General features: G+C 36.7%; 1 protein-coding gene across 3 annotated transcripts in view; it reads right to left on the bottom strand.

Annotated features, from left to right (window-relative positions):
- LOC150090805 (telomerase protein component 1-like) overlaps window positions 1-14290 on the bottom strand; it is an 827340-nt gene that overhangs the window by 644687 nt on the left and 168363 nt on the right. For all 3 annotated transcript variants that reach the window (XM_090372947.1, XM_090372938.1, XM_090372956.1), the window contains exon 14: window positions 8483-8638. In XM_090372947.1, the coding sequence (XP_090229073.1) occupies window positions 8483-8638 (156 nt within the window). The remainder of the gene's footprint in view (window positions 1-8482; window positions 8639-14290) is intronic.

Genomic DNA, 14290 nt, shown 5'->3' on the forward strand with positions numbered 1-14290 from the left:
CTGTGAAGACCAACACCATTTCTTGTCTACGTTGATATATGTCACTGCTTATTTTAAGTTAAAAGCATGCACTCCAACCAAAAGATGGGGCAATTTGTGCACATCTCTAAAAACTTTAATTCATTATTACGTACATTTATTTATTGCATGTGGCTTGCCATATATAGTTTGAAATTTCTGCCAAGAATATTAATATATAAGATGATACTAATGTTTCTTATCTGATATTTTAACCATTTACACAGTGTATTAATTTGAAATTGTCTCTTTTTTTACAATTTTATTTCATATAAAATGTATTACAACACAATTTTCTAGATGAGTTCTGTACTATGAAAAGCTTCTCTGTGAAATGAATATATAAAAATATTCACAGAGCATAATGACTTTTATCCAGTAAATCAGAAACATGAAATAATAACATCTCATGCACTGCTCATATCTCCAAAAATAGATCAGGGAAAAGAGAATACGTTTCCATCCTAACATACTGGCCTGTCCAACATGAAATTATTGAGAATTTATGAATAATCTTGGTAAGGAAAATGCACAGACATAATCTACTACATATTGGGAGGTAGAATGATGCTAACAGTTTTCCAACAGTGGCCAAAAAAGCTTTTCTGCATACAGAACCTCATATTGAACCTCTGATATTTGGAAACCCATTATCTATGTTTAAGAAAGCAGGCAAAAAAATCAAAACCACTTGAAAATCAGCAAAGTTAGTTCTTGAATAGTCCATCTGTAAAAACAATGCATCAGAACTGATTGTGAAGGGTGGATATTCACCACAAATCCACTGGGCTTTACTGTCTCTAACAATATTGACAAATTTTTGAAGCCCTAGAATTGTCTAATAGCTATTTATGAACAGGATTAGATCCTTGATATCGTGAGATGGATGAATACACAATTTGTTAGTCTAATTAAACAGACAAAGATTGCATGGGAAAGTTACAAAGTGAAAGTGATGAAAAATAGTGAAGTCTACAACTGATCTACAAATTTATCTGTAATAATACTAATCAAAAGGTTAGGGCAGCCAAGGCTGAATAGAGAAAGCACTGGTTAAGAGGACAAAAGATGGGGACAAGGAGTTTCTCATGCATGTGAATACAAAGAAGAATAAAACAAATGCCTGTCTGCTGGAGGAAAAACCCGAATTTCTATGAGAAAAACCCATACTACCCTAAGACCAACTAACTCGGCCACATTGTAAAAAGGGCCTAAAAAATTGATCACTTCATCAATGTGATTCAAACTCAGGTTTTTTCCACCCACCATGGGGATGAAGGCAATTTTAGGCAAGACTGTGCTACCCACGAGGGTGCATTAATCTCTACTGATAAAAGACCCTTTATGGTGAGGAGAGGCTATGTGAGTGAAGCTGAAAAGCAGGAAATTAAAAATACTGAAATTTCAGAATATTATTTATTAGAAAAACTTTCAAGTTTAAGGCAAGTAAGGATTCTGGAGTTATTATTATTATTAGCCATATGGTGCAAGGAAGCCTAAGGCTTATGCTGCACCAGCCAAAAAAGAATTTCTGAATTACCCTGAGAAAGAGAGAGAGAGAGAGAGAGAGAGAGAGAGAGAGAGAGAGAGAGAGAGAGAGAGAGAGAGAGAGAAAGGAATTACCAAGAAAGAGAAGAATGATGATATCCAGCTCAGGACCCTGAGTTGCCAAGCCCATACTCACCAGATGTGAGCCAGTAATTTTGAGGGAGATGGCCAGAGAATGCATTGAACCAGTCAGGTTAATTAAGATGCCATCATTGGACTTGGGAGATACTCCTTTGCATTCGAGAAGTGCCAACATATTATTATTATTAGCTATATGGTGCAAGGAAGCCTGAGGCTTATGCTGCACCAGCCAAAAAAAAAAAATTCCCAAGTTACCCTGAGTGAGAGAGAGAGAGAGAGAGAGAGAGAGAGAAATTACCAAGAAAGAGAAGAATGATGATATCCAGCTCAGGATTCTGGGTGTGCCAAGCCCATACTCACCAGATGTGAGCCCCTGGGGCACTAAAGTGATTGCAAGAATGAAGTCAGTAACTACAGAACAGTTAGTCTGACTTCAGTGGTAAGTAAAATCTTGGAGGCAATGATTAAGAATGTAATCCGGGAACATTTAGATAGAAATGGCATTCTGAGGGATGCACAACATGGTTTTGTTAAGGGAAAACTCATGTTTAATGAACCAGGTAAGCTATTTTGACACCGTTGCTCATGAGCTGCATGTGGGGAACAATTCCAGCATAGTTTATTTAGACAGTAATAGTATTCACCATATAGCGCAAGTAAGCCACAGGCTTTTGCTGCAGTGGCAAAAAAAAAAGTAGATAAGAAAATTTGTGATAAAATCAAAATTGGAACAAGAGATTATAATTTCTGAAAAAGTGTGACTTTCTGACTGGATCTCATGTATAGACCATTCATTCACTGTTAAGCAAATTCTGGAAAAATGTCAGGCTACAAACCAAAATGCAGGTATGCTGTTTATAGACTTAGAGAAAGTGTATGACAATGTGCCAAGAAATCTTCTGTGGAAGGCTATAGAAAAAATGTCAATAAGCCAGCCATTAATTGATATAATTAGAAGAATCTACAAGAACAATACATGCTGTATTAAAATTGGTTCAAAATTATCAAGAAATTTTGACTTCAAAAAGACTACTTCAAGGATGCTGTTTTGTCACCTACTTTGTTTTAGCTATATCTAGAAGTTGTTCTAATACCGTGGTCACAGAAGTATAGTTCAATGGGTATTTCCCTTGATCAAAATAAGTACCTTTACAATCTACTGTTTGCAGATGACCAAGTTGTGGTAGTAGAAGACGATGATGATGCAAATTACATGGGCATGAGGAATATAAAACATGGGGGACAGAGTAAATTTTAATATGAAGAGTACATGAATCAAAGTGAGGATGTTCTAGATTTAGATGGAATACAGGTGAAAAGTGAACAGCAATTTAAATACTTGGGTGTAGTTATTCAGGCTGATGGATCATCTGCGCAGGAAATTGAGAGAAGACTGGGTGAAGGTAGAAAGGTCATAGGAATACTCAATTCTGTGCTATGGAATAAAAATATTATTAACAAAACTAAACATCAAATATATAATGCAATATTACATTATGTGAGACTTGGACCTTAAATGAAAGACAAAAAAAAAACTATTGGCTGTTGAAATGGATTTCTGGCAAAGATCGGCAAGAAAGTCTACGACTAAAAAAGTTAGAAATGACGTGATAAGGAATACAATGAACGTCCAAAAAACCATCATTAATAAAATAGAGAAGCAAAGATTGGAGTGGTTTGGCCATGTGAAGAGAATGGAGGACAACAGATTGCCTAGAGAAGCCATGGGGAAAGAAAAAGAGAGGAAGATCAAGAAGGATGTGGATAGAGAGTGTGAGAGCAGTTATAAATAGAAGAGGACTGGTGCACGGAGATTGGGAAGATAGAAGAAAATGGAAAAAAAGAATACAGGAATGACTTTTCGATGTTAAGTTGAGGAGAACTGTTGTAATAATGTAATAAATCTTAAGAAGAAGAGATAAGAAAATACAAATTATGTGCTTCCCTCCTCATACGGATAACTATCCAGTTGACCTTTGAATTTATTCAAACTGTCAGCCAACTACCTGCGAGGGCAACTTGTACCAGCAATCAATGACTCTGGCTAAAAGAAAACTTCCTACAATCTAATCTAAACTTCAAGCCCTGTAGTTGAATTTATGACCCCTAGTTCTGGAATTCTTTATAGCAGTGAGAATTCCATCTTCATTCATTTTACTAATTCCTCTCAAAGTCTTTTAAACCTAAATCAGGTCACCTCTGAGGTACCTGGGTGCCAAACTCTGTAGCCCATATAATCGGAGTCTTTCCTCATATGGTCGTCCTGCTGATCTCACCATTCAAGTTGCCCCTCTTTGGACCCTTTCAAGAAGCTCAATGTCTTTTTTCAGATGAGGTCTCCATACTTGAACACAGTATTCCAAATGTTGTCTTACAATTTCCTTATACAGTAGGAAATTTTTGATTTTAGCAAGGCATTTGACTCAGTCCCTCATGAGAGGGCACCGTATAAGCTGGAACATGTTGGAATAACTGGAATGATTCTAGATTCTAAGATGGCTCACAGGGTGGCTGCAGGGCAGAAGGCAGAGGGGTGTGATTAAATGGATATTCTTCAGACTGGTGTAATATCAGAAGTGAGGTTCCCCAAGGATCAGTTCTTGGAACACTGCTGTTTCTGATTATCATAAATGATATAAACAAAGGGATAGAGAGCATGATGTCAAAATTTGCAGATGATATAAAGATTGGGAGAGTCAATGATCAGTGCCAAGCAGTGTTCCTTCAGGATGACTTGAACAGGCTTCAAGAATGGCCATAAAAGTGGAAGCTGTGTTTTAATGCAGCAAAATGCAAGATCTTATACTTGGGGAATAGCAACCCCAAAATAACTAATACATTTGGTAGGGATGAACTAAAAACAGCAGAGGAAGAAATCTTGATCTGGGATTTATGATATGGATGGATATGAAGTTCTCTGAACAGTGTAAACAGGTGGCCAGAAAGCCCACATTGTCCTATTGATGATTCATCAAACAATAGCCTGTAGAGGTAGAAGTGTCATAGTCCCACTGTATAATTGTAAGACTACAAATGGAATGCTGTGTCAAAGTATGGAGTCCACAACTAAAAACATTAACTTTCTTTCTTGAAAGGATCCAAAAACAGGCAACTCAGCTTGTGAGATAAGAAACTAGATACTTTAGAAGACACTTGATTGAGGCATATAAGGCTCTGAGAGGCGAATGCAAAATGAATATAGGTGGAATCTTCATTCATTCAAATTACAAAGGAAGAGGTTTAGACTAGATTGCAGGAAGTTCTCTTTTATCCAATAAGTAGTTCATTACTGGAAAAGTTGCCTCCACGGGTAGTTGGGGCTGATAATTTAAAGAAATTCATAGGCCAACTAGATAGTTACCTATGTGACAAGGGAAGTGCACAATTTGTCTATTTTTTTGTCTACTTTTTGCTCTTTTTTTTGCTAGTGCAGAAAAAACCTGTGACTTCCTTGCGCTATATGGATAATACTAATAGGCTATGGATTACTCTGTTACTCAATTCATATATAAGGCATAAAGAAACAATTCATATATAAGGCATAAAGAAACAATTCATATATAAGGCATAAAGTGAATGTTTTAGAACTTTTAGATTGTCATTTGTAAAAACCATCAACATAGCAACTTTCAATAATTTGTAACTGCCTGTGTGCTGCCTAAAAGAAAATATGTAGCCAGAGGACTGTGGCCTTTCAAAAGGCCACGGTCCTCTGACTACATATTTTCCATTTTCCATTATCTGTTGTGGAAAAGGTTGTATTGTCAACCTTAACAATAAAACTTTGCCAAAATGATTGCATAAAGATTTTCTTCTTCCAAAATATACCATATTGTGTATGGCATATCTTGGATGGTAAATAATTTTATTTTAACTGTAATTGACAGTATGCAATGTACAATACTCTCCAAAAAGGAAAATTAAAGAGTAATTAATTATTGGAACAAATTTCTATCTAGTGTTGTGGAAGTGACTATGTTCAATAAATTTAACCCTCCCCCCACTGACGGCTTTACCAATGACCTTTATGAACCGAATTCAAAAATTAAGGGATTGAGCCAATCTTGATTGGTGAGGACAGAGATATTTTTGATTTTCTTCTCACTATGGCTGAATTAGTCAGTTGCTGTCGAAGGTTGCTTGACAAAAATATACAATTTTTTCTCCCTCCATCAAATTGGAAGAAAATGGTTCTTAAAGACAGGTGGTTTTGTCCAAGTGGATTAAAAACCCCATGATACACATGTGCATCAAACATGCAGTTAAGGAAAGATTAAGTAAATTATTATATGGTATGAAAAGATGATGTGGGTAGAGTCCTTCTCTCCCCTGCCGGCTTATGTCCTTGCATCACTTGCTACTATTAATACTAAAGTATCAATACATTGGTTTCACACAAACTTCACTGCCACTCGCTTGAACAGCAAGTTAGCTCTCCCTCTTTCTTGGCCAATATAAGATGTTCCATTCTTCAAGATAAGCCATCCAACAATAAATGATAGGCTGAAGTGGGTACAATTCTCCATTCCTCCTGTAGAACAATGCCCAGATTAGCTATGATATGAATATGCTGATCTGTCCCTCATCTGATGTTTCAGTTTGTTCCATAAGATTCAAATCACAACTCTGTTCCAGCCATTCAAAGTTTTGTAAATTCATGTCCATGAACCATTCTTGAACAGCACCCGTGTTACGGCATGGGGAATTATCCTGTTGAAACAAACATGGGTTTGTCCCAAAGAGTACCATGGGTCTGTACTACTGCCACATTGTAGGGAGCATGGAATTGTCCAAAATGTTAAGGTAGGTGTTGACATGCATAGTTCTCTGCACAACCACCAAAGGTGTTGAGCCACACCATGAGAAACAGCATCATATCATAACCCTACCTCCTCTGAACTTCATTGTTGACACAATGCACTCTAGCAGCAGCAGATGTTCTCTAGGCATCCTCCATACACATTTGATTAGAATAGAGTACAGCAAGATTCATTACTCCATAAAACTGATTTACACTATTCCATAGACAAATAACAGTGAAGGTCAAGGTGAGACTGCTAATTTCAGTTGATGTTTAGTTATGTGACACCCCTCTCTTATGAAAACGGAGGCTGTGGAGCTCTGTTTATAATGTTTGTACAAACTTCAACCTCTGTTGATGCCTTGAACTCACAGTGGATGTTTTTCAGGGATATCTGATGAGACTGTTGTGCTATTATTCCTAGTACCATGGGGTGACATAAAGTGAGCTTGTGGTCTTGCATGCACTGCCAGATAGTGATGGTAATGTCACTCTTCCATTTCATAATAACATCACTGATGGATAACTCTGGATGGCACAGGCTGGTCAATTGTGATGCACATAAACAAAAAAAATAACAATATTCTGGAGAACACCATTGCCAAAAATTTTGCTAATTACTTAGCCCTACACTTTGCTATATTTAATAACTTGCCAAATTTAGTTTTCAAATTTTCATGTAATTACTTAATGTGATTTTTATAATTAAAAAAAAAAAAAAAAAAAAAATATATATATATATATATATATATATATATTCTACAATCAGTGTATCTTATTTAAAATAGATATATGCTTGTAAAAATTGTGATAGATCAATCTGAAGACCTTGTTTATTTTAAAAGCAAATCATATGGTGGAAAAGATTAATGGTCTTTAGTGTAGGCTGTCAACAATTTCACAAATCAACAAGCCAGCAATGTAACATCCACGAATAACAGCCTTCTCAAAATCAGTCAGCTCAGAACTACTGGCTAGGAAGGGAATCGCCATCTTGTGTGGCTCAGATGCCTTCCTTATATATGCTCTGAGTTATTTGATTATCAGGAATGGTCCAATGGACTATGAAAAAAATATATATATAACATACTTGAATAATACTCTGCAAAGTAAGTTGCAGTAGAGATATGCAATATTTTTCATTGCTTTTTTTTTTTTTTTTTTTTTTTTTTATAGAGACACTCATATGGAAACCAGGGTCCGGTCAATATCTGGAAAATTCCAAGATCTAGTAAGGATCAGGTCTCAAAATTACCAGATATTAGAGATTCAAATGTATATAGATCTTAAGTTCTGATAACCATTAAGGGCATAATCTGAATGATACACAAAATTGTCACACACTCATTTCATTCCAAGTCAGTTTAAGACAGTACCTACTGAAACTGATATGCATCAACACATTCAAACACTTTTTACAAATAATAACAGGAAAAGGTTACCTTGTCAATGCTCATCTAATACAGATTTTCTGCCTTTGGAAAATACTTTATGCCAAAGAAAACAGCAGCACATGTCATGCTTTCTTCATTGCAGGCTTCTTGCATCATATGGAATGTTTCTGTAGTAGTTTCCCATAAGCAAGCTAGCTAAACACCTGATTGTGCATTATCATTTCATTTCAGAGTTCATTTCATATTCAAGAAATCTGAAACTTTTTTTGACATTATTATTTTATTTATTAGCCATATGGTATAAGAAAGCCTGAGGTTTATGCTGCACCAGCCAAAAAATTTCTGAGTTACCCTGAAAGTGAGAGAGAGAGAAGGAAATCGCCAAGAAAGAGAAGAATAATGATATCCAGCTCAGGACCCTGGGTGTGCCAAGCCCATACTCACCAGATGTGAGCCCCTGGAGTTAGAGCAAGTGATACTTATCATGGGAGAGACCAATTTTGATAGAGCATATTCTTCCTCTAAAATAACTAGTTATTTTCATAATTTTATTATTCTTTGAACAGCCCTTGTATTTAGTATCCGTATAAATATGAAAATTAACTGAGAGAAGAAATAAAGATAAATAAACAAAGCTTACCTCATATCTTTCTGATATTTTGTAAACATTTCCTAGAATAGATTTTCCCTTTAAAGTAACTGCTTCCCAAGAAGAAGGACTAAGAATAACTTTCAACTCACAATCTTCACATGCATATGAACACATTATTCCTAACATAAGAATTCCATGATATAACTAAAAAGAAAAAAACAATAAAACTATTTATCTATCTGATCTGATTTAAAAAATGTCTAAAATAATAAAATTATTTTAGAATAATATAACTGCACACATCTGTATATTGACATTCCCATCCCTTCCTCTGAGTTTATTTCATAAAAATCTAGTCCACTACTATGACAGAATGTACACTATGTAACTAAAAGTAGACACTCATGAGTACTGCATACTGTGCCAGAAGACTCCCCCCCCAAACATGGATATTGGCTTAGCCATACCAAAATAAATCTTATTGGTCTGCCAGTGTAGCAGCATTATGTTATAAGTCAGTATGGGATGTGGACTATAGATTTTCAATGCAGGATGGTGGTTGGATGCCACATCGGTAACCTTTCTGTAAACACAACTATAACCTGTTTGAACTTCTCAAATTCCATTGTAGCAGGTGTTATTCAAGGAAAGAATATTACAGGTGATACCTCAACAAGAACAAAATAGCTGGGGTAAGCTGGATATACACACACACACACACACACACACACACACACTGTTTGACAAACCATAAAGAGTGTACTTGGTGCCCCATGCATATCACTTGGAAACATTGTGGAGCTTAAGATGTCTACAGGAACATGCATTAGTATGTCAACCATAGACTATGGCTGAAATACTAATGCATGTTCTGGACTGCATAGCCTTTTCATAGACTGAAACTTGCAGACTGACTTACTGTAGACTCATAGCCATATATTCAATGGTAGGCTATCTGTACAAAAATCTAGTATCACAGTAACTAACAAAGTGTTTGAAGTGGTGTCTCTCCCAACGTTCATGGACTCAAAACAGTAGCAGAAGGCCCTATGAATTGTCAAATCCCATAATGTTTTATTCTGATGGGCATGTATAGTTATGGAGATTGCCCAAAGAGCACTTCCTGTTGGATTGCACATCTCAACCATAAAGTTTGGTGGAGGCAGTCTGATGGTATGGGGCTGTTTTAGACTGGGTCCATTTTTGATATGACCTGAAACCATGAACTCTATAATCCACTAGGAGAGTAATTTGCTAACTATACTGTGGTAGTACTATGGAAAGGAAACCATGATAACACTCCATGTCATATGGCAAGTCGTGCAAGATTTGTGACATTGAAGAGTTGGACTAGCCAGTTCAGAGCCCATATCTCAACTATGCTGAACAACTGTAAGAAGACATGGAGTGGTGCATTAAGCTATAGCCAAAACAACTTTCTTTCAAATTGGCTTTGACAGCTGTTGTGCAAGAGGAATGGAAGTTAGTAGAAAGTATACCCAAGATAGCCTTAATATGTTAGATTCATCTTTTTTTCTTTTTTATAAAACCTCCAAACACAAAAAGATATTAGAACCTATAGTACTTAGTACTATGTATGGAATATAAGTCAAGAAGACACTTTTTGATATTAGACTTGAATTTCTGCACACTGTAATTTAAAGGAAACACATGTGAAGGAAAGTTGTTTCAGAAAACAGAAGTAGAAGGGACACAAGTCTGGTTGCAACATGCATTCAGACTGGTCTGGAAGAGAGCAGAGAAATTACAGATACCAATTCAGAAGAACAGTGCCCATGAAAGTATCAATATAGAAGAGGCATGCAGCAGAAACTGAATATCTATGAGACAAAGAATGGAGAGACATCGTAAGGGACAGATCATTAATTAACGTAACTGCCATCTTTTGAATGAAGTATAGCAGCTTGAGAGACAGAGAGGTAGGTTTCAGAACTACCAAAAGTGTAAACAAATATATTCCATGGCAGGTTGGATTTCAGATTTGTACAGAGTGAGCAGTTGTTAAGAAGAAAAGCAACACACACACACACACACACACACAGAGAGAGAGAGAGAGAGAGAGAGAGAGAGAGAGAGAGAGAGAGAGAGAGAGAGAGAGAGAGAGAGAGAGAGAGAGAGAGAGAGAGAGAGAGAGAGAGAGAGAGAGAACCCAGTTCTTTGTAGGCAGGCAAAGCAATATTTATAATTTTCTTATTTTCTATGAGAGATTACAATATAATGTAATTACTATAGATATGTCATCTCTGTTATCCTTGTCCTTTATCTAAACCAAGACTTAGATAAAGGATGAGGTTTTAGAGTGGAATTTAAAATAAAGGATTTCATCCCTATAAGAATAATTTCACTGACATGATCTGAGAAAACACTGGGATTAAATGATTTAAAATATTAACCCAACCAAGGAAAAGAAGAACAAAAATTTCACAGATCATCCTATTTTACATTCTTGTAATCCCAAACAAGACAAGGCCGAGAATGACCGTGGGTGTGTGACAGAGAGACTATCACCAAGTTGTGATCTGAGGTGCACAGAGAACCATTAACATTGTGAACTTGGAAGGATTGTCAGTAAGAAAGAGTTCGAGAGTATTGAGTATGTGGTTAGGATTGTCTGATATTCTGACAGGTAAATGAACAAGCTGAGAAAAGTCATTATTAATTGCAAAAGCCTCTAGACCAGCAGGATTGAGCTTAATGTGTTTGTCCCTCTGTCTTCTGCTACTCAACTATCCCTTTAATCCACAGAAGTAATTTGTCCTTAATGCCATATGCTCCAATTTATACAACGGTCTTTTGTGTAAAACAATGTCAAAATCAGGAGTAGTTTTGGAAAGGGACTAAAAGGACTAAATCCCTCTGCACATCAACATGATGTGAATTTTTTCCCCCAGAACATTGTTTTAGCCCCCCACTAGAAAATCCTGGAACCTTCCCTGGATTTTCTAAATATAAATATAATGCCAAAAGCTTTACTGAATCTAAGTATATAATGTCAAAATTATTTTCTTTTGCATCCAGTTCTTTTTTTACTATATCACTGTGGATAATCATAATGGTCAGACAAAACCACTTTTAATAAATCCATGCATTGATTGCCATAAAATTTTATTTCAGTCAAGATAATCTTGCATTACTTATTTCATCACTGACCATTATTTTCCCTGGAACAGAAAAAAGGCAAGCTTTAAGATCTGAAATTACTCACTTCGCTCTTTGATTTCCCTTTGTGAATAGGAGAAATATTTCCATGTCTCCAATCTGTAGGGATCTCCCCCGAATCCAAAAATGCTCTTATAATTACAGCCAAAGGTTTGTTTACTTCTTTTGCTGCTACTATTAACATAATTGGATAGATACTCTCAGTCCAAAGTACCTTATTTAACTTTTAGCTTCAACAATTTCTCTTCCACTTTCTTCTTAGTTATCATAAAATCATATAGGTCACAGTTATAACTTGGAATACTTCTGGTATTCTATTCCTAAAAACTTCTTCATGAATGAATGTAGAAGAACATTTTAATTCAGTTTTTCAGCAACATGTACAGGATCATCAATATTTATGCCATTCATATCTAGTGGGCCAATGTGCTCCATTCCTTTCCGTCTAATATTAACATAAGCAAAGAATTCTTTGCTACTTCTCTTTTGCATTCTTAGCCAGCAACTTATCATCATCTGCCTGAACCTTGTCTATCCTCCTTAGTGACTTGATTCCCGACTAATTTATACTTACCGGTAGGATTTTATGTGCCTAGATAATTTATAATCTGGGCACACAAAATCCTATTCATTCATTTTTCTTCTCTGTCACTAGTCTCATCACATCATGTAACATCAATTTCGGTCTAAATTTTGAACAGTATCTTTTAAGAATAAAAAGCTTAGTAGCTTCTATGATTAGCATTAGCATTAGTAGAGGCATATGATGCACGAAAGCAAGCTTATGCAACATCAGCCAAAAAAAAAAAAAAAAACACCACTCCATTCGTTCCAAATACCTGTCCAGCTCAGCCTTAAATTTATTTAGGCTATCAACTTCCACAACAAAGGATGGAAGTCTGTTCCACCAACCAACTACCCACTGGCTAAAGGCAAACTTCTGCACATCTATCCTACATCTGTCTTTCCTCAATTTGAATTTATGCCTTCTCAGGTGATTATTCTGAGCAAGAATCCCATCAGCATTGAGCATGCTCAAACCATTCAAGGCTTTATACATCTCAATCAGATCACCTCACAGGTGCCTAGTTCCTTGAATTATTTCCTTGAATGCTTCCAATTTAAAATTAGTAGCCATTAACATAATCCACTGAAAAGATTTAAAAACTGCCTAAGATCATTAGAGTCACAATTACAAAAAAAAATTCCTTCCCTTTACCCGTGATAGTAATTATTCCTTTAAGTATATTTTACATTAATAGATTATGATCACTGTCACCTAGCAATTCCTTTATGTCAGGGATTCTCAATGGGAATAATTTCATGGGAATAATTTTATTCCCATAATTTCAATGGGAATAAAATCATGGGTATTACAACGGTTTGTGGCCCTCCAGGGTTCAATCCTACCCAACGACATCTTATTCCTTAATATTTAATTTCTCTCATTAGGTTTTCTTTTCCCCTGAGACAACTGATTTTTAACAGGTATATTATATTAGGAATGAGTGTGAAATTTCGATAAAAGGAAGATAGTGAGCGTGATTTAATTCAACCACCTTTGCTTTTCATAGGCATTAAATGCCTAAGTGCTTTCAGAGGTAATGTCTCCGCACACTGCACCAAGGAGCCTCTTGGTGCAGTGTACAGCCTGTTGGACAGGGATTGATGTAAATAGCGACACTACATCAAATGATGCCATAACAGCATTGTCAGAAATTGAGAGCTCTTTAATAAGGCAAATGAATTCCTTGAGAATGACTCAAACTTTCCAAACAAAACATCACTGTCTACTGCTGACATCTGTACCACCCTCAACCTGTGCTTGTCAAGCAGCATCTTTACATTTGAGGATTCTGTATACCAGCAGGTACATGGCACTGCCATGGGCGCCCCTGTTAGTACTGTAGTGGCCAACATCGCCATGGAAGAATTGGAAGAACAGATATTCCTGAACCCACCAGTACCTATTACAACATGGTGCAGATACGTTGATGACATCTTCACCGTCATCCCACGTGGCTCTGAAACAACATTGCTAGAATATCTCAATTCCCTCTCTGTGTTCATCCAGTTCACTCTAGAGTTAGAAGTAGACTGATCTCTCCCATTCCTGGACGTCCTAGTAAAATGCGTGGGCCCACATCTAGAAACCTCAGTATACCGTAAGCCTATGTGGTGCGGACAGTTCACAAACTACAGATCTGGCCATGCTCCTAGTCATCTCAACAGCACTGCACACACTCTATTCTCCATGGCTTGGAGCCATTCCAGCATAGATGAAGCTAGGCACTATGAGATTTCTAGAGTGAGGACAGACTTGATCAATTGCGGCTACCCAACACACATATTAGACAAGTGCTTATTGCAAGCACAGGAGCTCACAGTCCACACGAGACCATCATCAACTCAGGACAATGTACCTACCGCCTACATTCCCTACTATCCAGGCATGTCGGGCCGGATCTCAAAAATCCTCAGAGAATATCACATAAAATGCATGCAATTGCCTGGTAGAAACTTACGTTCTCTAATTTCCAATGTAAAGACCCCAGTCACCCCTCTCTTACGCAGCAGTGTAATATACCGCATAGCCTGCAAAGATTGTGACAGCTGCTACATAGGAGAGACTTCGAGATGTCTTCAAGACAGCCTTGCAGAACACGACAGAGCGAT

The sequence above is a fragment of the Mastigoproctus giganteus genome, chromosome 1 (genome assembly GCF_048544385.1).
Source record: "Mastigoproctus giganteus isolate SK-2022 chromosome 1, ASM4854438v1, whole genome shotgun sequence".
In the NCBI taxonomy this organism is placed as follows: domain Eukaryota; kingdom Metazoa; phylum Arthropoda; class Arachnida; order Uropygi; family Thelyphonidae; genus Mastigoproctus; species Mastigoproctus giganteus.